The sequence below is a fragment of the Micromys minutus genome, assembly GCF_963924665.1.
Source record: "Micromys minutus genome assembly, chromosome: 28".
NCBI lineage: Eukaryota > Metazoa > Chordata > Mammalia > Rodentia > Muridae > Micromys > Micromys minutus.
In genome coordinates, this window is record NC_137963.1 from 37,867,834 (window position 1) to 37,894,787 (window position 26,954).

At 46.0% G+C, this 26,954-nt stretch overlaps 2 protein-coding genes across 2 annotated transcripts; one reads left to right on the plus strand and one right to left on the minus strand.

The window, feature by feature from the left end:
* The first annotated feature begins 8,548 nt into the window (after positions 1-8,548).
* On the plus strand, positions 8,549-11,376 carry TOMM5 (translocase of outer mitochondrial membrane 5). Its single transcript, XM_080940227.1, has 2 exons — positions 8,549-8,733; positions 10,922-11,376. Exons 1-2 carry the CDS (start codon positions 8,613-8,615, stop codon positions 10,954-10,956), a joined length of 156 nt encoding a protein of 51 aa, XP_080796353.1. The 5' UTR covers positions 8,549-8,612; the 3' UTR covers positions 10,957-11,376.
* A 6,101-nt stretch (positions 11,377-17,477) lies between these two features.
* On the minus strand, positions 17,478-18,117 carry LOC308438781 (small ribosomal subunit protein eS8-like). The gene has a single exon (XM_080940271.1). The coding sequence runs from the start codon at positions 18,104-18,106 to the stop codon at positions 17,483-17,485; it is 624 nt and encodes a 207-aa protein (XP_080796397.1). The 5' UTR covers positions 18,107-18,117; the 3' UTR covers positions 17,478-17,482.
* Between the last annotated feature and the right edge of the window lie 8,837 nt (positions 18,118-26,954).

Below are 26,954 nucleotides of genomic sequence, written 5' to 3' on the forward strand. Positions count from 1 at the left end.
AGGATCAGAGAAAGTGGCATCCATCATGCTAAGAGAGTGCTTCTTGGAAAGCCGAAGACAAGCTGAGACCCTCAAAAGGCCCTGGATTTGGCAGGACTTCCTTCAAAATCAGCGGCTTTGGAGACTGGATGGTGCCACAGACCCAAACTGTCTTTGGACTGCAGACAGAATAGAAAGTGAGGACTGAAGGCTCTTACCATCTGCCGTGCCTTTAAATTTACTGTGACCTAGAGGCCAGGCATAAATTAAAGGCGATTGGAAAATGACTATTGATATTGTGGTTAAAAATATATATATTTCACTTTGAGTCCAACTGAGGCATAATTTCCTGCTGAAAAAATTAGCAGTAGTGTTTATCACTTACTAATGGCGGCCATGAGTCAAGCCCTCCAAAGGCAGCATGTTATCGAGTCATCTAAAGTGCACTTGGAATGGAGACCACCTTCCTCTACTGTGGATGAAGAAGCAGGGGCATACGAAGTCTCATGTGTGCACCAACATACATGCAAACAAACACACATGTATAAAAATAAGAAAAAGAAAAGTTTCAAAAGAAAAAGTGAAGGGTACACATAAAGGGAAACGACAAAACTGTAGGAGGATTTTGCAAACATACTTTATTCTGGAGACGGCACATTTTAAGGAAGACTCCAGACACCTTCCCCGTGAGGGAAGATGGGGGCACTATGTTAGATGGTTAGGAAGATACAGCTGAGACTATAGGATACATGTTATGGAGAGACAGACGAATCTGTTCTGGACAGTTGGGGAGTCTCCAGACCTGAAGGTGCAAACATGAGGCAGGTGTGCTGAAGTCAGTAGCCTAGCCCTAAAGATTATGACATGGAATGACCAGCGTGCGCCTCCCTTCGCTGTCTGTAAGAACCCACTGAACTCTGATGGGCCGGGAGAAACCGGCATTCTTACTCTTTGGAAGATGTGTCATTTCCAAGCTGAGACCAGCAGTGCCACCAGACACGTTTGTCACGCTTTGAACATCAGAGGCAGGCTATGGAAGATAGAAAGTAGGGGAAACGCCGAGATGACCGTCAGTATAACAATGATTGCTTTGGGATCACAGGAGATTGTTTTCTTCCTTCCTTAGTTCTGTATCGTAATAAAACAAGTATAGGGGGTTGGAGAGGAGGCTCAGTGGTTACGAGCAGTCCTGGAACTCACAGAGATCACCTGACTCCAGAGTGCTGGGATTAAAGGTGTGTGCCGCAACACCTGGCCACTTGCTGTTCTCACAGAGGAACCAGGTCCAGTCCCAGCACCTACACTTGGTTTCACTTCAGTTCCAGGGAATCAGAGCCCTCTCTGGTATCTGAGAACACCAGGCATGTACGTGGTGCGCATCCGTGCATGGAAATTTGCCAAACACTCATACATATAAAATAAAAATAAATCTTAAAAAAATAAATATGTACTTTTTGATTAGAAAATAATCATATGAGTTTTATATCATTATATTGTGATAGATAAATAAAAGCAATGACAATTAAAGGTCATAGTTGAAATTGTTTTTATTTTACTTTTACGTGTATAGATTTTTTTGTCTGCACATATGTCTATGTACCGCATACGTGCAGTGCCTGTGAAGGCCATATGAAGGAGCTGAATACCCTAAAACGAGTTCCAGATGGTTCTCAGCCACCACATAGGCGCTGGGAATTGGACCAGGAGTTTTCGGAAAGAGCAGCCGGTGCTCTCGCCACCAAGCCATCTCTCTGTCCGCCAGACTACTGTTCTGTAGCGTGTATGTGTATTTGTGTGTTGCATGTATGTGTGTGTGTGTGTGTGTGTGGCTGTGTTCATATGGGGAGCAGATGTCAACACTATGTCTTACTGCTCTCTCTTTAAACGTTGTTTTTATTTTCGGAAAATGCCTTTCCAGAGTTAGTTCTCTTCCTCCACCCCAGGTCATCAGACTTGGGCGTGGGAGCCCTTCCTCCCTAGCCACCCGGCTGGCCCTTTCCACCTAAGATTTTGAGATACAATTTAACATAGAACCTGGAGTTCACTGTTCAGCAAGACTGGGTGGTTACCCCAGGAATCCTGCCTCTTCTCCGCCTCCCATTGCTAGGTTATAGGCATGTGTCACCACACCCACCTCTAGATATAAATAGATAGATACATATATACACATACATACATTGATGCACAGATATGGCTTGAAAGTAGAAAGGGACTATTTTATTTGGGTAAGGGAAGGGAGCTAATCTGTGTGTGGGGACAGGAGAGGGTGATGGGGGAAAGAGATATAAACAGTGTGTTTGAATGAAAGAGTCATTATGAAGTCCATTACTTTGTACGACGAGCAAGCACTAATAATCCTTTTTTAATTTAAAGAAATGCTGGGCAGATCTCTATGAGTTCAAGGCTAGTCTGGTCCACTCAGCGAGTTCCAGTCCAGCCAGAACTGTATAGTGAGAGCTTGGCTGAAACAAACAATTAAAAAATGCATGTGGCTCAGTGGGTACAGTCACTTGCTGTCAAGTTGATGATGTGAGTTTGATCTCCAGAACCCTCAGGCTTGGCAGCAATGACATTTACTCACTGGCTCGTTTCACTGGGCTCCTACCATTCTTAATTTTATTTAGCCAAGCAAAACCAAGTTTACCAAAGCCGTAAGAAACAATCCTTATATAGATATATAATAAATACAATTTGGTGGGTAAACTTGGGGGATGGTGAACAATTTCCTATCAGCCTAATATCTTTTGTTCATTCATTAGTTCTCTCAGTGGGTGGAGAGATTTATCACATGCAACCACATGCCCACAATAGCTGGAGGGCTTCGGAATGACTAGTAATATACTCCTCATACTTGAGGTACTTCCGGTCTTGTTGGAAGGAGCCCATATACTTATAGATGAAGGCCTAACCATCAAAGTGAGGACATGTTCTATAAAGAAGATGCCAGTGAGGCGAAGTTTGTCATAATTCTTTAAGGTTCAAAAGGGTCCTTCCCTGGAAATGCAAGTCTCTCCCTAGGCAGTAACTGCTAGAAGACACCTTATCCATCAGGTGAGGATGATGAGCCTCTGTCACGGCGCTATCCTCTTGCTGCTGTTGTTGGTTACAGGAACTCACTCATTATACAATCCCAGCTGGCCCGGGACCACTGTGTCAGATCCACCTGCCTCTGCCTCCCGAGCAGTAGGATCAAAGGTGTGCAGTATCACACCTGCTGAGCTATCTACCTACATATTGTATCTATCTATCTATCTATCTATCTATCTATCTATCAATCTATCTATCTATCTATCTACCTACCTACCTATCATCTATCTATCATCTATTAATCTATCTATCATCTATCTACCTATCTATCATCTATTTATCTATCATCTATCTATCATCTATCTATCTATCATCTATCTATCTATCTATCTATCTTCTATCTATCATCTATTAATCTATCTATCATCTATCTACCTATCTATCATCTATTTATCTATCATCTATCTATCTATCTATCTATCTATCTATCTATCTATCTATCTACACTATTTCTCTTTTTATCTTGTGGGTCCCAGGTCATTAGTCTTCACAGTAAGCACCTTTACTTGGTGAGTCATCTCCCCAACCCAACAAGCTTCCAAAGCCCAAGTCTCACTGGGTGGTGGTGGTGCACACCTTTAATCCCAGCATAAGGAAGTGGAGACAGGCAGATCTCTGAGTTTGAGACCAGCCTAGTCTACAGAGAGAGTTCCACAGCCAGGACTACACAGAGAAACCCTGTCTCAAGAAAAAAAAAAAATGAGAGGGCTGGAGAGATGGCTCAGCTGTTAAGAGCACTGACTGTTTTTCCAGAGGTCCTATTCCCAGAGGTTCAATTTCCAGCAACCACATGTTGGCCCACAACCATCTGTAATGGGATCTGATGCCCTCTTCTGGTGTGTCTGAAGACAGCAACAGTGTACTCATATGCATAAAATAAATAAATCTTTTTAAAAAATGAAAGAGAGAGTCCTATTCTCTCTTCCTGTTCTGAACTTTGTTTCATTTATTTTGAGTCCTTAGTGGACTTCTAAGTCAAGTTTTCTTATATATTTTTACTTTTTATTTTTGTCTTGGCGAGATTAGCCTGTAGCCCAGGATAGGATAGACTTGATCTCCTTCTTCCTTCCAGCTCCTGAATACTAGGAGTGAAGAAACGTCAAACACACCAAGCCTATGTCAAAGGAGGCTAGGATATGCTCCTCCCTAAGGAATGAGGAAGGGCAGGATGGGAGCTGAACCATAACTCAGTCCAGGTCGGCCGCCATCACGGGTGTGGGAATGTGGAAACAGCTGCCTCAGCCTCTGGTGGGTAAGCCCTGCTTCTCCATTCTTTCTGTCCTTATCGCTTGCTAGGTGTGAGCACTGTTGATGAAAATACCTACACAGCAGGAGATGATGGGAGGAAAAGCCAACAGAGACCCGCCCAACTCACTCCTTTTCCTAACTAGCTGGCCCCGGTTTCCCTGTGAGTTAAATAGAGAAGTTGAACTGTTCAGTACCCAAAGTCCGTTTTCTATAGATCCTAAAGCACGAGCTCATTGGTATTTTATAGCGTGTTAATTCCTCAATCTAGAATCATCAGTAGATCTCTGGCCATAGGCATATAAATTCCTCCCCAGTGATGGAGATTAAAACACCTAATTCTCTTATAGTTTGGTCGTACACTCTGGACACTTATGGGAGGGCTGGCTGGGAAATTGAGTCAAAGGAAATGGCTCCTAAATTCCTCCTGGGAACTAAATGGAAAACAAGACAGGCTATGACATCAGCCGCTGTTTCCTCTGTGATCCAACTAAAGAACACAAACATCAGTATTAAATTATGTATGCATACTCTTTATTTTTGCCTCTCAGTGCGCATCACAGTAAATCCTTTGCTCTTAGGTTCAGTTCATTATGTAGAAAGAACAGGAAATACAGTAAGCTTGGAAATATAGTATTTTAGTTACAAGTGACTTAGAAGAGGAGACCTAAAGCACTTAGCATCCCAACGAGGAGTCTAAAATATGAAATGGCTCCATCCAATGCTGACTCCTGAGGTTTTTTTTGCTTAATTTGCCCCACCTAAATTCACTATGATTGGATGACAGCAGCTCCTATATGCTAAATAAATAGATATATAAGAAGTATGTAAAAGCCTAAAATGGGGAGCCCATTCTTATGAGTGTCCTCCAAGACGATTAGAGGTGCCTTGCCAAAGTTCACCAGGATGAGCATTTCTGACACAGAAACAATTCTCATAGACTAGATCCAGACCAATGAGGCAGGGTTTCACCACAAATCAATCAATTTCCTGTCTCTCAAGGCAGGCAGATACCAGACCTTCCTAAGGAATCTTCATAAGAATTACACTGGGGTGAAGAGGTGCCTCCCAAGTGAAGAACACTGGCTACTTTTGCAAGATAACCCCATTCCATTCCCAGCACCCACAAGGAGGCTCACAACCATCTGGAACTTCAATTCCAAAAGATTTAACATCCTGTTTTGACTTTCTTGGACACCAGTCACACACAATGTGTAGACATTCACACAGGCAAAACATTCATTCATACAAAATAAAAATGAATAAATCTAAGAATCACATTGTCTTTCAGCCAATCAGCCAGGTATTTCCTACCTGGGCCTCTTTAGTTGAGCATTAGATAAACACAATTCAGTGGGTTTTTTTTTTTTTTAATCAAGAAGATTTGTTAATTTAATACCCTGTCTTTGATGTTCTGTGGATCCAAGCTACTCAAAAGCATCTCAGCAGAGGAGGAAAAAAGTATTACCACATCTAAACTAGGTCAGTGTTTGGAACCTAAGTTATTGGAATTACGTAATTGACAATCATTTCCTTCCTAGTCTGTGTTGCCTCACTGTTCAGATGCAATTCTGCCCATTGGGTTCTTTGTTTGGCTGTTTGGTTGGCTGGTTGGTCTTTTGGCTTTCCAGACAGGTTTCTCTGTGTAGCCCTGGCATCCTGGAACTTACTTTGTAGACCAGGCTGGCCTCCAGCTCAGATCCACCTGCTTCTGCCTAGACTCAAGCTTCTGCTGAGGTTAAAGGGTTGAGCCCCCCTGAGTGGCAAAATCTGTTTATTGTTACATTCTTTCCAACCTTAAATAATACACATACTGGCTATTTTGTTTATCTCTTTCAGTTTGGTTTTGTTGACATGATAAGGAAACCAATTTGGGAAGGAAATACTTTGTTTCTGCTCTCAGGTGCAGCTCATTACAAAGGGAAGCCAAAGCCAGGGATTGAAGTGGAGGCCATGGGAGAATGCTGTTTACTCAGCCAGCTTTCTCATACAATCCGGGATCCCTTGTCAAGGAATGGTACAGCTCTTACTGGGCTGGGCCGGACTGGGCTCGGCTGGGCTGGGCCCTCCCCTCCCACACCAAATGTCAATCAAGGAAATGCCTCACAGGCTGGCCCACAGGACAATCTGATGGAGACAAGATCTTAATTAACTGAAGTTCCCTCTTCCCAGATGACCCAGGCTTGTGTCAACTTGACAAGAATCTAGCCAGCACATAGCTGGCCATGGTGATGACACATTGACATGCAGGCACTCCAAACTATTATGCATGCCCTCAGTGGCACAAATAGGACTCAAAATGATCAGAGTTAGAAGAGACTTTAGAGCAGGAAACAGAGACTTGTCCTTGATTTTTCTCCAAGCGAGAGGCATTGCCACATGTGATCTTTCCAGGTGTCTGCAGCACTCCTGAAGGCTGGACCTCTTCCTTAGAGGCAGCCCCTCCCAGACCACAGTTGCCTCTCCTAGTCCACTGTACGAATTATAGATGCAAATGCTTACCTAGGCTTGAAGAATGATGAGGTTTTTATACCCTAACCCCAGGGTCTTACTCTGTCGATGGGGAAGGTGGGTGGTTATGCTAACATTATCAATTGCTCTCATAGTAAAGTATTATTCTTATTTAATCCCAAATTCATTGCTGTTATGCAGTGTGTCCTCAAAAAAAAAAAAAAAAAAAGACAGTCTGATATTGAATTATGAGAAAAGTCCAGTTGTCCGATTCATGTCGGAGAACTCTTAACAGTGCACTTGATTTCCTCTCATCTGTCCAGTGTTGATCAGTTTGAACTGGGCTCAGACTTACTGTATCCCAAGGTCTGCATTGGAATATTTAAGGATCAGTCACCTCCAAAAATGGGTAGACAGAAAAAGAATGTGGGGATTGTTAAAAATTCAGTTGACTGAGGCTCTGGCAGTCTGGACTCAGTAGCTGAGGGTGACAACCTTGAATGCTGGTTTCTGTATGTGTTTGTTTATCTTAGGGTTGTTTGTTTTTGAGACAGGGTCTCTAGTCCAGATTGTTCTTGTAGTTACTTTTCAAATTTATTTATTTTATGTGAGTACACTGTTGCTGTCTTCTGACACACCAGAAGAGGGCATCAGATCACATAACAGATGGTTGTGCGCCACCATGTGGATGCTGGAAATTGAACTCAGGACCTCTGGAAGTGCAGTCAGTGCTCTTAGCTGAGCCACCTCTCCAGCCCTGTAATTACTTTGTAACCCAGGCTGCCCTTAAACTTGCAGTAATTCTTCTGCCTCTGTCTCCTGAGGGCTGATTACAGGTGTGAGACACTGTTTCCACCTTGACTTTGACCTCTTGTTTGTTTGATTGGTTGGTTGGTTGGTTTGAGACCGGGTTTTTCTGTGTAGTGCAGGCTGTCCTGGAACTCACTCTGTAGACCCGGCTGGCCTTGAGCTCAAAGATCTGCCTGCCTCTGCCTCTCAAATGCTGGGACAGGCTTGAGCCACCACTGCCCTGATCGTCATCTCTTGACCCTCTTCTTTCTTGACACCTAGGAAGAGAAAACATCAATTGAAGAATTAACTCAACCAGACTGCCCTGATTGACAGAGGAAGGCTTAGCCCACTGTGGGAGATGCCACCAGGGCGGATGATCCTAACCAATAAAAGAAGGTTAGCTGGTTGAGGCCAGGGCAAGCTAGCCAGTTAGGGTAGTATCTCTGCTTGGTCTCTGTTTCAGTTCCTACTTCTAGGATCCAGTTTGAACTCCTGCCCTGGCTTCCCTGGATAATTTAACAGGTTAGGTGCAACAAACCCTTTCCTTCCTTCGCTGTTTTGATGGTGTTTATCACAACAACACTAGCCAGAATACATGCATTCTAAGTAAATGCTTTGGCAAACGAACTTCTTTCCCAACCAAGCTGTTTTAAATTTCAATCCTAGGAAACACAGATTATAATGTGCATTTCACAAAGTACTGTCTTAGACATTTCATACATGCTATTATTATTTATAATGGTATTTTTGCACACCCCTCCCTACTTTACAGCATAAAACAGCTTTACAGGTTGCACTCTCCGTTTCAGTCCCTCTGGGGACCAAAACACAGTCCAGATCCACCCAAGGCTCAGAGACGGAAGGCTGCGGCTGCCCCCTTCAGGTCTTCTTGCTTCAGACACAAGGGGACAGGATGAAGTTTTTCCCTCACCGGTTCCTGTCGTAGGACGGAAACAAGGGGTGGGACAGGAAGTGAAGCCTTGTTGAGTTCCGGGTGCAGGGCGGCCACTTGAGGAGAGCAGGCTGCCGCTCTCGCAAGCTTCAGAGGCAGAGCCGCAATGTTCCGGATCGAAGGTCTCGCGCCGAAGTTGGACCCGGAGGAGATGAAGCGGAAGATGCGTGAGGATGTGGTCTGCTCCATCCGGAACTTCCTCATCTACGTGGCCCTGCTGCGAGTCAGTGAGTGTCCTTCTGGGCTGTGACCGTGAGGCCACGCGTCCACACCCAACCCTGCACGCGGTCGTGGGGCCTTGAGCTGAGCATCCTGGGGAAGTTGGGGCACTTGCTCGTCCAGGGCTGTCCACCTGCGCGCACTCTAGGGGTCTGCGGGTCCTGAGGCTGTGCCCAGTGCACACGGTGGCGGAGGGCGCGTGGCTAAACGTTTGCTCGCCCAACGTTTGTGCTTAAGGAGCTACACGTGTTATCCCCAGAGCCGTACCCTCATTTTGCAAACCCAGAAACGGTCCCCGGGAGGTGGCTGATCCAAGGTTATTTGGCAGTTCAGAGAATGAATCTGACTACAATTCCGACCGAAGTCTTAATTCCGGCGCTTTCTCTCTCTGCTTGCCTTTGAAATACAAAAGATTAGCTTTCTTTGTGTTTATTTGCACAGAGTGAAGTAAATAATTGTTTTTTTTTCCCCCGAACAATATCAGAAGCATTTGATTTCACCATTAACAACTAATTCTGTTGCTCGATCTATGTACCCCTCAAGTAAGAACTTGAGTTAACAGACACATATGCGAGACACTGTCAGCTTTAAAAGCAGGGGCTGGCTCAGAGTTAGGCACTTTGCCAGAGCTCGGTCCACATTTGGTGGAGAGAACCAATTTCCAGAAGTACTTGTACTCTGACCTCTGTACCACACCACAGAGTGCACACAAAATAAACAAAGTTTTTGTTGTTTTGGTTTTTGTTGTTGTTGTTTTAAGCATTGAGCAACTTTCTAGCTCGGCTCTCTAACAGTGTAGCAAGCGACCCCTCACGAATCCTCAGTGCAACATGCTTACCGTGTGGTTCAATGCTTGTTTGCATACAGTTGTCCTCTGGGCAGGAAGGGGCAGGAGCGGTTTTTAAAGACGAACTCACTGAGGTGGAGACCTCTCTTATTTAGGTGCCTCTTTTGCTGCATTCTCTCTGTATCACAGGTTTCTCCAAGAGAGGACATCTTGGGGAACTGAGGCACCCAGAACATCCTGCTTATCCGACATGACAGCCTCTTAAACTTTAGCTTTCCCATCCTTTATTTTTTAATAGGTGAGAGCTGTCAAGAAAATGTTACCTTAGTGATCTTAGTGTTTAATGTGCACTGATTTACTTTGATGATTTATTTAATTTATTTACAGTGATTTTTTTTCAAGATTTCTTTATTTTATGTATGAGTCCACTGTAGCTGTCTTCAGACACACCAGAAGAGGGCATCAGATGTCATTACAGATAGTGTGAGCCACTATGTGGTTGCTGGGAATTGAACTCAGGACCTCTGGAAGAGCAGTCAGTTTATAACCAGGAATGCTAGCACACGCCTTTAATTCCAGCACTCAGAAAGGCAGAGATAGGCAGATCTCCGTGAGTTTAAGACAAGCCTGGTTCACAAATGGAGTTCCAGGACAGACAGGGTTGTTACACAGAGAAACCGGTCTTTTGTTACCTGTTTTCTGCTTGTCTGTATGTGAACCACATGCCTACAAGTGCCTGCAGTCCAGAAGGGGACATTTGAACTCCTGGAACTGGAGTTAAACTTACAATTAGTTGTAGCCATATGGCTGGCTGCTGGGATCCGAACTCAGGTCCTTCTGATTGACAGCAGACACTGCTGACTGCTGAGTCACCTCTCTGTCCCGTAATGCCACCTCAGTATTCCAGACAGGTCTGTGTACCATTCATCAAATCAGAACAGTAACTGGCATGATGCAGAGGGCATAGGTGACAAGTGAGAGAGAAACCAGAGGCGTCTCATTCTGCTTCCCAGCACTGGCCATCAAACGTAAAATTCATTTGTCCCTCTTGGATTTTTGTCCTGTTCGGGTCAAGAATATCTCTCTTGGGGGTAAAGCCCTTGCCTGTGCAGGGCCTGAACTCAACTTCCTGTGGTTCAAAATAGGTAAAAGGTCCCCACAGGAAGGAACTGTTGGAGTCTCTGCCCTGGAGGGAGGATGCGGCAGTGGAGAAAGGGTGTGCTTACCGTATGGTGGCCATATGGGATGGGCAGCTTTGCTTGGCAGTGAATCCCTTTTTGTAGCTAGACAGAGGGTTGGTAACAATTTGGATGTTTCTAAAGTCCGTGACACCCACCACCGGTTTCATAATTGTGGGGTATAGCCTGTGGACCCGTAGACTTAAACCTAATCCAGGGTTTTTCTTTCAGCTCCATATATCTTGAAGAAGCTGGACAGCATATGAGGACTGGGCGTCAGGTGGATGCATGGCATGAAGGACTTGGTGACGGTTTCTCCTCCTGTCTGCCAATGAATTGGCCCAGGAAGGTGTAAGACTGATTAAACGGACATAAAAACTAAGAACTTGCTAAGAACAAGCTGGGCTTTAAGAACTGACCTCCATCGCTGAAATACGAAACTATCTGGGAAGTACAAAAAGACGTCTTACGGTCATGGTGCCTTAGGCCCGTGACACCCGCCTCTGAGTGTTGATGGAATGTAGATGTCACACCCTAAGGGGCTCGTGTCTGAAATGTCACCGGTTTGGCGGCAGTCCGACTTCTGTTCAAAGTGTTATTTGTGAAGTCTGTCTGGAAGTCAGCATACACCCACAATGACATGTAAGCACAGTCTATATTTTTAATAAACGTTCTGATGAAGAAGGCGTGGGGTTTTGTATTTCTATCCTGTGTTGGTTGGCCACGGCCATCCCTGGTGGCACGCTATTGTTGCCATGGTGTTGTTTGAACTTGAGAGCTGGTTAATCGTGCCGTGTGGAATAATGCTTCCTTGCCGGAGCCTTCATGAGGTGACTGCTCAATGCAGGGAATACAAAGGCCATGAAAGTGGGGTGGGGAATGTTTAAAGATTGTCTTTATTTTATGTTTATGTGTCTGCCTGTATCATGTGTGTGTACCATGTGTCTGCCTGCATCGTGTATGTGTACCATGTGTCTGCCTGCATCATATATGTGTACCATGTGTCTGCCTGCATCATATATGTGTACCATGTGTCTGCCTGCATCGTGTATGTGTGCCATGTGTCTGCCTGCATCATGTATGTGTACCATGTGTCTGCCTGTATCATGTGTGTGTACCATGTGTCTGCCTGCATCATATATGTGTACCATGTGTCTGCCTGCATCGTGTATGTGTGCCATGTGTCTGCCTGCATCATGTATGTGTACCATGTGTCTGCCTGTATCATGTGTGTGTACCATGTGTCTGCCTGCATCATATATGTGTACCATGTGTCTGCCTGCATCGTGTATGTGTACCATGTGTCTGCCTGCATCATGTATGTGTACCATCTGTCTGCCTGCATCATGTATGTGTGCCATGTGTCTGCCTGCATCATGTATGTGTGCCATGTGTCTGCCTGCATCATGTATGTGTACCATGTGTCTGCCTGCATCATGTATGTGTACCATGTGTCTACCTGCATCATGTATGTGTACCATGTGTCTGCCTGCATCATGTATGTGTACCATCTGTCTGCCTGCATCATGTATGTGTGCCATGTGTCTGCCTGCATCGTGTATGTGTGCCATGTGTCTGCCTGCATCATGTATGTGTGCCATATGTCTGCCTGCATCGTGTATGTGTACCATGTGTCTGCCTGCATCATGTATGTGTACCATGTGTCTGCCTGCATCGTGTATGTGTACCATGTGTCTGCCTGCATCATGTATGTGTACCATCTGTCTGCCTGCATCGTGTATGTGTACCATGTGTCTGCCTGCATCATGTATGTGTGCCATGTGTCTGCCTGCATCATGTATGTGTGCCATGTGTCTGCCTGCATCATGTATGTGTACCATGTGTCTACCTGCGTCATGTATGTGTGCCATGTGGGTGTCTGGTGCTAATGGAGACCAGAAGAGCACATTGGATTCTCCAGAACTGGAGTTAGGCGGTTGGGAACAGCTGTTGGATGCTGACCCTTTGGTGAGAGGCAGCAACTGAGCCATCTCTCCAGCAACACCCGTGTGTCTTAGTAACATGCTGCCAACACTGTTTCTGCTTTAGGTCTCACCCACTTCTCCGTGTATTACCCGGACTTGGTTTCTTTTCATCCTTTGTCCCCACCATGTGTGTGCTTCTTGTCACCTGCCTTCCTCTATGCAGCCTGGTGTGGTTTTGGTTAGACCATTGGTTTTCTTTTCCTACACACTCCTATTATCCCCTAGATTTTGCTGTCCTCTGAACTTTGCGATAAATTAACTTTTCACCAGGTACCAAAATACGTCTTTTGCTTTGGTCAGTCACCCCATCTTGTCTTCCCGAGGGACTGCTCCCTGCAGCCTCTGCCTTTCCCTCTGGGCTGTGGCTGTGACCTGGGGATGGTGTTTTCTCATTCTTGCTATTATTTCTTTGTTTTCCTCACTCGTGACATAGGAAGTGGACATTTTTAGACCTTTCTGGTCTGAAGATTGCTTTTTTTCTCTAGTCACACGTTTGCTGAAGCTAGAGTTCTGGTTGAAATCTTCACCCTTCAGGGTTTTAAGACATTTCGACTTTGACTCTGGCTTGAGGTTGATGAAGCCTTTTGACTTCCAGTCTCTCTAAGAGGCCTAATTTTTCTTTCTGAGAAACAGGGATCTGTTGTTCTGATAATCTCTTCCATTCCACAGTGGTGGGTGTGTGCGTCTGTCTGTCTGTCTGCGTTCAGTTCACTGTATGGGTACTTGATCACTGTCTTCAAACTTGGGATCACACATCCACTAGGTCTCATTTTGTGTGTTTTAATTGATAGTTTCCTTCACTGTTTTTTCTCTTCGTAGAATAATAGACAGCTCTCTTTGTCTTTCACACTGTTGCCCAAACGGCTTTTCTCCATCTTTCTCTCACGTTGGACACTTGGCTTTGTGAGTGGATAGAACCTGCTGGGGTCGGGCTCTTCCTAAGGGAGATCTTTGAGGCATTTAACTGGGAGAAGGGTTTGTGTCTATATCTTCAGGTATTTTGTATTTAGGTCATTCCTAATCTTGTAAAGCCTATCAAAGGCCTTGCTAGGCTTCTGGGAGTCAGGGGAGGTGGGAGGGTTGTGGTGAGGCCCAGGCAGAGACGGGCGTCCATCTTGCCGAGATTGCTTAGATCTGTAGAGGTGCAGGCAGCATTTGATAACTTAGACCTTCTCTAAGGAGTTCTTAGTTTGGCATCTTCTCACTCCTGTTTGCAGAGGCATACAGAGCCACCAGTTCCAGAGACGGGGGTGGGGGGAGTGGGGTTCTGTACTGTTGTCTCATCCTCTGTCCTTTTAGATCTTAACCTTAAAAACAGGCAAACAAAAAACCCTTCGCTGTTATTGAACGGAATCTCAAAAGAGGGTGTCCATATTTATTCATGTGTTTAGTCCACTGTCTTGATCCAGACAGCATTTATGTTTTTAACCCTGTTATCCTGTGTTGTGTGTTAGTAATTTACACCCACTGCTTAGTTACAGGGGCCAGTTTGTCACACTATTGTCAAGGATACTGCCCCTGAGGAGAAACAGATTTGACTTCGAGCTCCAGTGCTTGGTTTTTCAGGAGCTAAACCTCTGAATTAATTGTCAGCAGTAAAATGAGGGTGGTGGTGTGCCTGTCAGGGAGAATGGCACTTGGCAAACAACGGTTACTGGTTTCCAGGTGTGCTGAGGTGTCCCACTGATGCCAATGTATTCAGACCTCAGAATTGTCAGAGACATTAACTCAGCAAGTGTGGTGGCGCCCACCAGAATCCCAGCAGGAAGAGTTTTAGTTTGAGGCCAACCTAGGCTGCTTGAAAACAACAAGAATCACTTAAATCCAGTACCAAAAAGTAACCTTGGTAGGTCAGTATTGATGGCTTCTAACAGATGGAGATGTTGAGGTTCGAGTATCCGTGTGGTAGGCTTAGGAGACTTTTAATGTTTGTGTGCTTTTCTTCGGGAAAACTGTGCATATTCTAAGGTGTGTTCAGGCTGAAGTGAGAAAGTGTGGTGGTTCAATTCTTGACGGATTGCTTCTTTTAGAACTAGAGTGAGTCTTGCTGTCACATATCCCTGGTGACCCTCGACCTCTGAATTCTGCTGCTGTGTCTCCTAATTGCCGAACCTACAAGTGTGCACTTATATACCTGGCCTATAAATAGCTTTTTAAATTCAGGTTATACCCGTTGGGAGTGCTCAGTGCTTCGAACAGATAGTTCTGAAATAACACGCTAGACAACATTTAGGGAGCTGGAACAACGGCTCAGTGGTTAAGAGCACTGACAGCTCACATGAGGGTCCCAGGTTCAAACCTCAGCGCCCACATGGCGACTCTCAGTGTTTGCTATTCCAGTTCTAGACATCCTAACATCCTCTAATGGCATCTCTGGACACAAGGCACAGATACACTGCACAGACACACACCATAAATGCTCATAAACAGTAAATCCTTAAGATCTTTAGATCATGTACTTATGAAGTGTGTGAAGAAACGGTGAAGTGGAGCCTCGTTGATCTTAATTCCTGTAAGGGCTGTCACTGCCTACACCCAGCAGAGCCTCCCTCCCTGCTCAGCGCAGATGTCTGTGCTGTCTCCGCTGTCTCCCCAGCAGAGTGCACCTCCCTTAGGAGGTTGATGACCTTTGTTCTCTAGGAGGCCTTGGTTGAAAGGGCGGTGTTTCAGTGAAGCATTGTTGCCCTTGGTAGGCATTAGGTGTTTCATTGTTGCCCTTGGTAGGCATTAGGTGTTTCATTGTTGCCCCTGGTAGGCATTAGGTGTTTCATTGTTGCCCCTGGTAGGCATTAGGTGTTTCAGTTTTCTAGGATGCAAGCCAGCTGTATACCTATGTGTATTATGCTAAATTGATGTTACATTTAAGACAAAACATTGCATGGGGCAGGGCTGGGTTGGTCTTCAGGCTGCGGGGTGTGGACGGTCAGTTTAGAGCATCTGCTGTGGAGGGCCACAGAGGGTCACGCCTTGGTTTCTAGCACTCACATCAGCTGGTTCATAACAGACTATTATTTTCAGTTTCAGAGTCTCAAGCACCTTGTGGCCTCCACTGGTACCTGTGTGAGCATAGCTCGGGCTCATGCGCACGCGCACACACACACACACACTCACTCTCACATACAGACATCCATATGAACTAAATCTTTAAAACTTACAGTCTGTGCAGTTTCATATTCCTTGTCACCATCATTGGGCATGGTGGCCCTTGAGTTGTCTGTCTGTCTCCCCTCACTAAGAGTGTGTTCTGAGGGCAGGGATTCCTCCTACTAAGTTCACCCTGTGTCCCAGGACCTGGGTCTCCTGGACCCAGCAGGCACTCAATATTTGTCCAGTGAAGGAAGGAAGGTTTGGGCAGGGCTAGAGACGACTCAATTCAGAGCACTTGTTGCTCTTGCAGAGGACCTGGGTTCAGTTCCCAGCATCCACGTGGTAGCTCACAACGCTCTTAACTGCAGATCAGGGTAAGCGACGCCCTCCTCTGACCTCGGCAGGCACCAAGCATGCATATGTTGCACATAGATACATGCAGGCAAAAACCACGAGTTTTTTTTTTTAAGATTTATTTATTTATTATATATAAGTACACTTGTAGCTGTCTTCAGACACACCAGAAGAAGCATCAGATCCCATTACAGATGGTTGTGAGCCACCATGTGGTTGCTGGGATTTGAACTCAGGACCTCTGGAAGAGCAGTCAGTGCTCTAACCACTGAGCCCCCACACGAATCTTTTTTAAAAGAACGGACATGCAGAAGCATGAACGTAAGGTAAGCATAAGAAGACTCTGAGAGGGTGCCTGTGGTGGGTTCAGATCTGTCAGGGATTTGCAGTCCCTGGCACGGAGTTTTTCGTGTGTAAGAGCTTTGCTGCCCAGAGGCAAACCTGTAGGATTGGATTCATCCATGACTGAGGCTGTGACAAGTGGAAACATGAGTCGACCGAGGCAGAGACACGATCTAAGCCTCGTAAGGAGAAAAGGGCAAGGGGGAGCTGGCCAGGAAGGGGCTGACTCAGTCCTGCTCAAGACAGCTTCAGAGCAGGGCTGGCTGGACTTCATGCCCTGAGTACCTTTGACCTCAGTACAGAGAAGTTTCCATTCTGAAAAACGAGCCTGTTCATTGTTTCGTCTCTTGGAGAGCAGTCGTAGCCTTTCGGGCTATCTCCGAGAGAAATGGTAAGTTAGAATTTGTCCTCTTCACAGCTGGGTGTGTATGCGGCCGTTTGGAAAGGACCTTGTCTGACCTACTAACCCGATGCTGTTCATTTAGAGGCTGTTTTCTGAAACCAAGACCCTAGTTTTTAATGAGACTGTACTGGAGCCGTGGCAAGATAGAATACAGCAATGTGAGCATCTGAGGGGCTTTTCTTTCCCCCTCTTTCCCTCTCCTCCCCCCTTGTGTTGTGTTTACACATGATTGTGCAGGTGCACACACCCGTGCCCACCCAGAGCAGGACGTGGGGTGTCTTTCTCAGAGTTTCACTGAACAAGAGGCTTTTCTGTTTCAGCCCAGCTTTTTATGCAGATGCTGGGGGTTTGAACCCAGGCCCTCGAGCGTGCAGGGCAGGCTCTCACCCATCTCCAGCTTTCTCTAACACTTTACTTCCCGAGACTCGAGTATCATTGCGCGCAATTGCTTGAATTGATGGGAAACAAGCAGTATGTGATCAGATGATAAAGATACCAAGGAAAAGGTTTTGGCTCTGTGGTGGATAAGAGTAACAAAATGTAGATTTACCACTTTGATTGGCTCCTTCCCAGTTCCACAGAGAAATAACAGCATTTTTTATTACATGAGCTATGAATGGTTTATTTGCCTTCCTGGGCTTTGATCTTCCGCAGATAGAACTCCAGCTCCTTGCCTTCAAGAAGGTAGCCGTCTGCTCTGCCACACTGGCCTGGTCTTGAGGCAATGCAGGCTAGAAGCTTGCCCTGCTGGAACTGCTCCTCTAGAAGACTGCTGATCTTGGCATTCTTTTTCCTTTCATCGTATTTCTTTTGGATTTTCTTCGATCGTTTTTTGTTTAAAATTTCTTCCTCCTCAGGAGTCAGCTTGGCCCCCTTCCTGCGGCCCAGGGGCAGTGCATAGTGGGACTCGTGCCACTGCCGGTACGGTGTGCTGTCAACAAGCACAATGCAGTTCTTCACCAGGGGCTTGGTGCGGACGAGCTCGTTACTGGATGCATTGTACACATCAATGATCGTTGTTTTTCGAGTACAACACTCAGAGCCCCAGGAAAAGTTCCCCACATCCAATCTCAGAGCCCGGTACTTCTTATTGCCTCCTCGAACTCGGACTGTGTGTATGCAGCGAGGGCCAATCTTAGTGTTGGCTGCAGGCCGTCCCAACTCATACTTCCGCTTCTTGTGGTAGGGTTTTCTCTTACCCCCGGTCTTGCGGCGCTTGTGCCAGTTGTCCCGAGAGATCCCCATCGATCGGCGCTGGCTGGAAAGAGCCAGCATTTTTTTAAAACATCATTTAGTTATTTTTTTGAGGCTGATGTTGGGTTTCCTAGGCTGGTCTCAAACCTACTCTGCAACCAGAGAAAAGGATCAGAACTTAAGACCCCCGTTTCTTCCTCTCGAGTGCAGGATGATGGGCGTATGCCACTGCACTGTTTTTGCAATGCTGGGGGTGGAACCCAGGACTTGATGTATCCTAAGCAAGCACTTTCCACACTGACCACAGGCCCAGCTCTGGTGTATTTTAAATGCCCGTGTTTCTTCGCTGGAAGGGAACTTCATGGCAAATGTATCTTTGCTTTGACCTACATGGGTCTTCTGACCACATCCTGTTAATAGTAAATAGCTGTTAGGGACCATATACCTGCACACGGAAGGATGCGTCCTCCAAGAATGGATGGTCATGTCCAGAGGGTGTGCTCCCAGTGGGAGGAGAGGATCCAGTATAACAAAGAAAACGGCACCCGTCCTGCCGTTACAAAAGTTTCAGACGTCATGTGCTGGGACGCCTTCCAGAACAAACTGCACTCCAGAGTCACCTGGGAAGCTACAAAAGGTTTATTGAAGCTGAATCTGTGACGAGCCTCAGCCACACGTTTTTCCGTAAGCATTCAGGCGACCTCATTGGCACAGGATCTGTTCTGGATAACTGATGAACTTACGTTAACTTAAGGACTTTTCCAGTTATACAATCACATAATCATTTAGGAATAAGCAAAAAGGAAGACTGAGTGGTTGTGAGTTTCGTTAGTAAAACTGTAGCGTGAAGGACTGGGGGGTGTGGCTGCTCACATCTGTAATCCAGGATGTGGCTATGTATCTGCAAACCCAGCATATGGTAGATGGAGGCCGCTGGAGGATTCTTCATGCTGGAGATCAGTCTGAGCTACATAGCAAGACCCTCTCTCAAAATCAAAGGTCCTCTGCTCCAGGTTAGCTTCCAGATGCTTCCGGGTTAGCCACCTGGCCGCAGATGAGAGGGGCAGCTGGTACTGAAGGGGACTGGACACCTGGCTTTTAGAGAAAACACTTGACTGGTTACAGGTGCTTGGCCCAGAGGCCTCACTCGGGTACGTGAGCAGTTGGGTTGTTGGTTTAGACAGGGTCTCCATGTAGCCTTGGCTGTCTGGAACTCACTCTGTAGACTAGGCTGGCCTCGAACTCACAGTGGGCCACTGTGCTTGGTGTGAAGATGTTTGGTTTTAGTTACACTTCTTTATTGTGCATGTGCACACACTCGAGTGCACACTCTTGTGAAGGCCAGAGGACAACTGTGAGGAGTTGCTTTCTCCTTCCACCTCTCTGGGTCCAGCTGAGCTCCGAACCTCAGGATTGCCAGCAAGCACAGCGGCCTGCTGAAACACCGCGCTGGCTCCGGAGAGCTGTCTTTGCAGATGAAAGGGGCGGACTTCTCAAGGAGGTGGAGTCAGAATACCTATCCCCCAGTACGGAACACCGTACTGAAACTAGAAAGGGGGATTGTTTCCTGAATACACAGTTCTGACCAAGGCTGGATTAGGGAAGGAGCCTTTCACTTGAAATTAATTACCTTTTGGCTAAGTAGCAGTTAAAAAAATGCCATAGTCTTTTCAAAAATTGCTTTATACAAATTCTGTCCCACATTTCTCTGTTACATATTAACAAAGGGATTGAATAAATGACAACTTGAATTAAAGGAGGAAAATGTCTTAATGGAAGACTTCAAGTATCAAATCCCAAGTATTTCTCTCATTGCCTGCGGTGCACCAAGACTCCGTGGGAGGAAGATGACCAAGGATTCAGACATTGTCTTAGAGTTTCCATTGCAGCAAAGAGACTGTGGCAGCTCTAATAGAGGACAACATTTAATTGGGGCTGGCTTACAGTTCAGAGGTTCAGTACGCTATCATCATGGCAAGAACCATGGTGGCATGCAGCAGACATGGTGCTGGAAAAGGAACCGAGAGATCTATTCTGGATCAGCGGGAAGAGACACTGGGCCTGCTGGAGCATCTAAAACCTCAGAGTCCACCCCCAGTGACTCACTTCCTCCACAAGGCCACACTTCCACTGGTGCCACCCCCTTTAAGCCCATGGGGGCCATTTTCATTCAAACCACCACAGCCATGATCTCTGACGAGAGGTTTGCAGGGATGGAGAGATGATGGCTCAGTGGTTAAGGGCATTTACTGCTCTCCCAAAAGACTCACGTTTGGTTCCCAGCACCCACATACTGCTCAGGACCCAATTACTCCATTCCTGGGATGATGCCCTCTCTGGTTACAGGCACCTGCACACATGGGGTGTACAGAAAGTCACACGGGCATGCACACAAATAATTCTTTTTTAAAAAGGGGGGCTCACACCCTATCTTTAATCCCAACACTTGAAGGCTGCGTAGTGAGACGCTTGTCTCCAAAAACTATGGAAGAAAACATTTTACGGAGTTCATCAGATATTATATCTTTTCTCCTCCATCATTTCATTTCTGATGACTTCATTACATAAACTCCCATGAGAACCAAACGCAAGTACTTGTGAGAAGATGGAAAAGAGCCTGGACCGTCTTTGGTTGGGGAAGAAGCGGGAGAGGCTCTGTTGGGAAGATAGAGGAAGATTTGGACCATTAGCACTTGGCCAGAGAAAGTGTGGAGAGTGAGAAGTCTGAGGAAGACAGGAGGTAGTGTGGCAGAAGTGAACAGTTGAGCAGAAAAAGAAGCCTCAAGGCCTTCCAAAGTTCGCTGGTTTATGGGTTCATGCTTCGCTCTGACAATCCCATGCTGCCATCTGCTGGGTTGTGTGTGCACTGCAATCGCAGATTCCTCTGACGGTCCCATGCTGCCATCTGCTGGGTGGTGTGTGCACTGCAATCGCAGATTCTACCATATAAGCAACCCCATAAAACCAGCTCCAGTCTTTACTAAAGACTGCAGAAATACCTGTGTAGTGAAACAGTCTTTCAGGGTGGGATGGTTTGGGAGTACAGACCCTTGCCACCAGGCTGGAAGGACAGAGTTCTACTTCCAGCATCTAAATGGTGGAAGGAGCGTTGATTCCTGATAGTTGTTCTCTGACCTCCACACACATACCATAGCACACCCTCACATACACATACATGGAAACACACACACACACACACACACACACAGAGACACAAACACATGAAAAGGGAAACAGTTTAAAATGCCATAATCTTCCCCTGCCCTGCTTTGTGGCCCTCCCTGGAGACTAAGTAGTTGCTACTTCCATGGGTTCAGGATTAGAAGTATGTCTGTGCACTGTATGTATTGTACAGTTAGTATGAGCTCACAAAAACATGGCAGGCACATGTAAAGGGTGTAAAGACTCACTACTGCAGCATTAGAACATCACAAAAGCACTCACACACCTTGTCATATACATATGACATATGTCATATGTGTGTGTGTGTATATATATATATATACATATACACATATATATACATACACGTACACACACACACACACACACACACACACACATATATATAAGAGAGAGAGGGAGAGGGAGAGAGAGAATGTGTGTCCAGGGGCTGCAGGATGGCTCAGTGGTTAATAGTACTACTGTCTGCTCTTGCAATGTATCTTAGGGTTTCACTGCTGTGAACAGACACCATGACCAATGCAAGTCTTATAAAGAACAGCATTGAATTGGGGCTGGCTTACAGGTTCAGAGGCTCAGTCCATTATCATCAAGGTAGGAGAATGGCAGCATCCAGGCAGACATGGTGCAGGAGGAGCTGAGAGTTCTACATCTTCATCTGAAGGCTGCTAGCAGAATACTTCTAACACATGAGCTAGAGAGATGGCTCAGCAATCAAACGAATTTACTGCTCTTACAGAGGACCCAGGTTTGTCATACAAACCCATGGTCATGCAGTTTTTAGCCAGTCGCTCCAGTTTCAGGGAATCCAGTGCCCTCTTCTGGACGCCACAGGCAACTGCACTCAAGCGCACAGACATAAAACAAATCTTTAGAGATACAACAGAGACAGGTGGATCCCTGTGAGTTCAGCCTAGTGTATATAACAAATTCCAGGTCAGCCAGGGCCACTCAGTGAAACCCTGTCAAACAAACTGGAGATTAATTAATTAAAAAAAAAACACACAAAACCAGGCACCTGAGTGAGGTTATAGCTCAGTAGCTGAGTTTGCCTTCGTGTCAAAGCCCTGTTTGATTGTCTGCTCTCCGGAGAGGGAAAACAGCCATTTTACTCTGGAAAGCTAAAGCGAGGCCTCGCAGTGCCCACAGTCTCTCGGTTATGTTAGTAGCTTTCGTACTCCACTCATGTCTTCATAGACAAGAAATTAAGACAAAGGGATTTTAGATCTCACAGAAGCGGGCTGAGGGCATGAGTGTGAGCCGTATACAAGCGCCCGAGCTCAGGTTTCCCCTGTCATCTGCATAAAAGTTGGCAGGAGTGGCAGCTTGGAGCACAGGAAAGGCAGAGGCAGGAGGATGCCAAGAGTTCAATGGCGTCCCTAAAATCAGGACGCTCCAGGAACTACGATGATGCCATGTCTCAAAAAGTAAGTGCGCTGTAGCCAGGGAGGCAGGTGGGCGGCTACAGACAGGGAGGCAGGTGGGCTGCTGCAGACAGGGAGGCAGGTGGGCGGCTGTAGCCAGGGAGGCAGGTGGGCGGCTGTAGCCAGGGAGGCAGGTGGGCGGCTGCAGACAGGGAGGCAGGTGGGCGGAGGCAGGTGGGCCGGCTGTAGCCAGGGAGGCAGGTGGGCGGCTGCAGACAGGGAGGCAGGTGGGCGGCTGCAGACAGGGAGGCAGGTGGGCGGAGGCAGGTGGCCGGCTGCAGACTGCACCACTCTCCCTGCTCCTCCAAATGTTACCCCAAGTCTCACCCCCAGCTCAGCCGCAGAACGCCTGCCCTCCCTGCCCGAATCACCAGTGGATCACACGGATCTCCTCGTCCAAGCCCACCCCCAACCCGTTGCATCGTCTGAGCCCCCAGGTCTAGCAGGCTTTCTCTGGGAACCCATAGGCCACTGTGACCAGGGAAGCAAGGAGGCTAACCTCCTTCATCCATCTAAGTCCCCCAAGTTCATCCCCAGGTCCATAGCAAACTACCTATTAGGGGCTCTCCTCACTTTCTGCCCCCATTCCCAGGGAGCCTGTTTATAGTGGAAGACCCTGCTTTCCTCCCTTCTGTGGACCCCCTTACCCTGACTCAGCCCATCCCCATTACCAAATGTCAGCTTTCAATACCAGAAATATTTACCTGGAACCCCCAGTGACCAGGACCTATCAGGACCCCAGAAGAATTTCCTATCAGACAACAGACAGCCACTACCTTCTCCTGAGAACCAGAGAGGGCAACAGAAGCCAAGGAACAACACATGGACCCAACAAAGACCAGACCAGATATCAGCACCTAAAATCACACTCTTTCCAGTCCCGGGTGCCTAGACCCCAGTGTTAGAACATAGCCAACAACAGCCAGGACAGTGTGTCTCCACTACAGCCCCACAACCCTGCCATAGCAGGCCCTGGGTGCTCCAACACAGCTGAAGCCCAAGATAAAGAACGTAAGTCGGCCTTTATGAGTATAATGGAGGTCCTTCAAGAGGAAATGGGTGGATTAAGAAACCTATACGAGCACAAACAATGAAAGGAAACCATCCAAGACCCGAAAATGGAAATAGAATCAATAAAGAAAACCCAAACCGAGGGAAACGTGAAATGTGTAGGAGCTCTAACCGGAACCACAGAGGCTTCCCTCACAACAGAACACAAGCGATGAAGAAGAGAATTTCCGGCATTGAAGACAGGCTAGAAAAAATGAATACATCAGTCGAAGAAAAGGTTACATTTTAAAAACTCCTGGCACAGGACATCCAGGGACGCTGGGTCACCATGAGAAGACCAAGTCTAAAAATAATGGGACTAGAGGAAAGAGACGAAACCCAGGCCAAAGGCACAATCCATATTTTTAACAAAATCATAAAAGAATAACCCCTTATCCTAAAGAAGGAGATGCCTTCTCTCAAGGAAGCACACAGAACACCAAGTAGAATTTTCCAGAAAAGAAAATCTCCTCACCACATAATAATCAGAACACTGAATGTATAGAACAAAGAAAGAACATTAGACACTGCAAGGGGAAAAGTAACATACAAAGGCAGGGCCATTAGAAACTTGGCTCCTCAGTGGAGACTGTAAAAGCCAGAAGGATCTGGACAGCTGCCAGCCCAGACTTCTCACCGCTAATACTTTCAATCACCATAGTTGGGAAAAAATAAGACGTTCCATGGTAAAGCCAGATTTTAGAAATATCTGTCTACAAACCCATCCACATAGAAGTTGCTAGAAAGAAAACTCCAGCCTAAAGAGGTTAACTATACTCAAGAAAGTACAAGGAATGAATCATCTCAGACCAGCAACTCAAAAGGGGAGAAACACACACACCAAAATAACAGGTATTAACCATCATCTGTTGTTGATCTCAACATCAATGGTCTCAATTCCCCCAATAAACGACACAGACGAACGGAATGGTTGTGAGTGCAGAATCCATTTTGCCGCTGCATCCAAGACATATACGTTTATATCAAGGTAGACATTGCCGTAGGATGGATAGGAAAGGGGATTAAAGTATATGAACCTAAGGATCAAGCTGGTGTGGCCATTTTAATATCTAAAAAACAGACATCAAACCAAAACCTATCAGAAGAGACAGGGAAGAACACTACATACTCATCAAAGGAAAGGTTCACCAAGAGGACATTGCAACTTTTCACAGCTATGCACCAAACACAAGGTCACCCACGTGGCTTAGTTAGGGTTTTACTGCTGTGAACAGACACCACATCCAAGGCAAGTCTTATAAATGACTACCTTTAATTAGGGCTGGCTTACAGGAACATGGTAGCATCCAGGCAGAGCTGAGAGTGCTACATCTTCACCTGAAGACTCATGGATGACCGACTTCTAGGCAGCTAGGATGAGGGTCTTAGGCCTATGCCTACAGTGACACACCTACCCCAAGGCCATACTTCCTAATAGTGCCACTCTCTGGACAAAGCATCCATTACACCAAGTTCATAAAAGGAAAACTACTATGGCATAAATCATGCCTTTACCCTCACACACTGATACTGGGAGCCTTCGGAACCCCACTCTTACCAGTAGGCAGGTCATCCAGACAAAAGCTAAAAGGAGAAATGCTGCAGCTAACTGGGGATATGAACCAAAGAGACCTAACATATTTACAGAACATTTTACACAAACACAAAAAAATATACTTCCTTTGCGGTGTCTGGGAATTTTCTCCAAAATTGACCATATGCTCAGACACAAAGCAAGTCGCAATAGATAGAAGAAAATCAAAATAGTGCTTCATCACCACAGTACTAGTCCTAAAACAATGAAAGACTGTCTCGAAATAAATGAAAATGGATACACAGCATGTCCAAAATTATAGCACCCAAGGAAGGCAGTCCTTAGAAGCAAGTTCATAGCACTAAATGCCTACATTAAAACAAAACAAATAGCCAGAGAGATTTCATACTTCTAACTTAATGCACAACTGAAAGCTCTAGAACAAGAAGAAATCATAACCCCCAAAACTGTGGAAGGTACCACCACCCCAATTTCAAGCTGCACTACAGAACTATAGTAATAAATACAGCATGATGTTGGTACAAAAACAGATGTGTTAATCGATGGGCTTGAACTGAAGACCCAGACGTAAATCCACATATCTATGGACACATGATTTTTGATAAAGATACACATACAGGGGGGAAAAAGATGGTGCTGGAAAACTGGACGGCTGCAGGGGGAAGAATCCAAATAGATCCACCCTTCTCACCCTGCACAAAACTCAGCTCCAGATGGATCAAACACAGCAACATAAAATCAGACACATTGAGTCCGATAGAAGAGAAAGTTCAAGGAATAGCCTTGAACTCACTGGCACAGGAGACATCGTCCTGAACAGAACACCAATAGCACAGGCACTAAGGTGACAACTCATAAATGGGGCCTCATGAAGCTGAGAAGCTTCTGTGTGGTACCGGACGTGTCATCCCAACAAAGCAGCCACCTACAGAATGGGAAAGATTTCTGCCAACTACGCATCCAAAGGAGGGCTAATATCCAAGACACTTATAAAGAACTTTAAAAAAAACTATATATAAAAAAACAATCACCAAATAACTTAATTTAGAAACAGAGTACAGATCTAAACAAAGTTCTCAATAGAGGGAGGTTGGAGAGATGGCTTTGTGATTAAGAGCACTGACTGCTCTTCCAGAGGTCCTGAGTTCAATTCCCAGCAACCACATGGTGGCTCACAACCGGGATCTGATGCCTTCTTCTGGTGTGTCTGAAGACAGCAACAGTGTGCTCACATACATAAAATAAATAATTCTTTTAAAAAGATTCTCAGTAGAGGAAACTCGAAAGGCCATAAACAAATGTTCAATATTCTTAGCCATCAGGGAAATACAGGTCAAAAATACTTTGAGTTTTCATCTTTGTTGTTTTTGTTTTGTTGTATTTTGCTTTTCGTTTTGTTTTGTTTTGAAACATGGTTTCTCTGTGTGGCAAGCCTTGGCTGTCCTGGACTTGCTTTGTAGACCAGGCTGGCCTCGAACTCATACAGACCTGCCTGCCTTTCCCTCCTGAGTGCTTACATTCATCAGAATGGCTAAGATCTGATGCAAAGTGACAGCTCATGCTGACAAGGATGTAGAGAAGGGAACACTCCTCCATCGCTAGTGGGGTGCACACTGGAACAGCCACTCTGGTTATCAGTGTGGCAGTTTCTCAGGAAGATGGGAAACGATCTACCTCAAGATCCAGC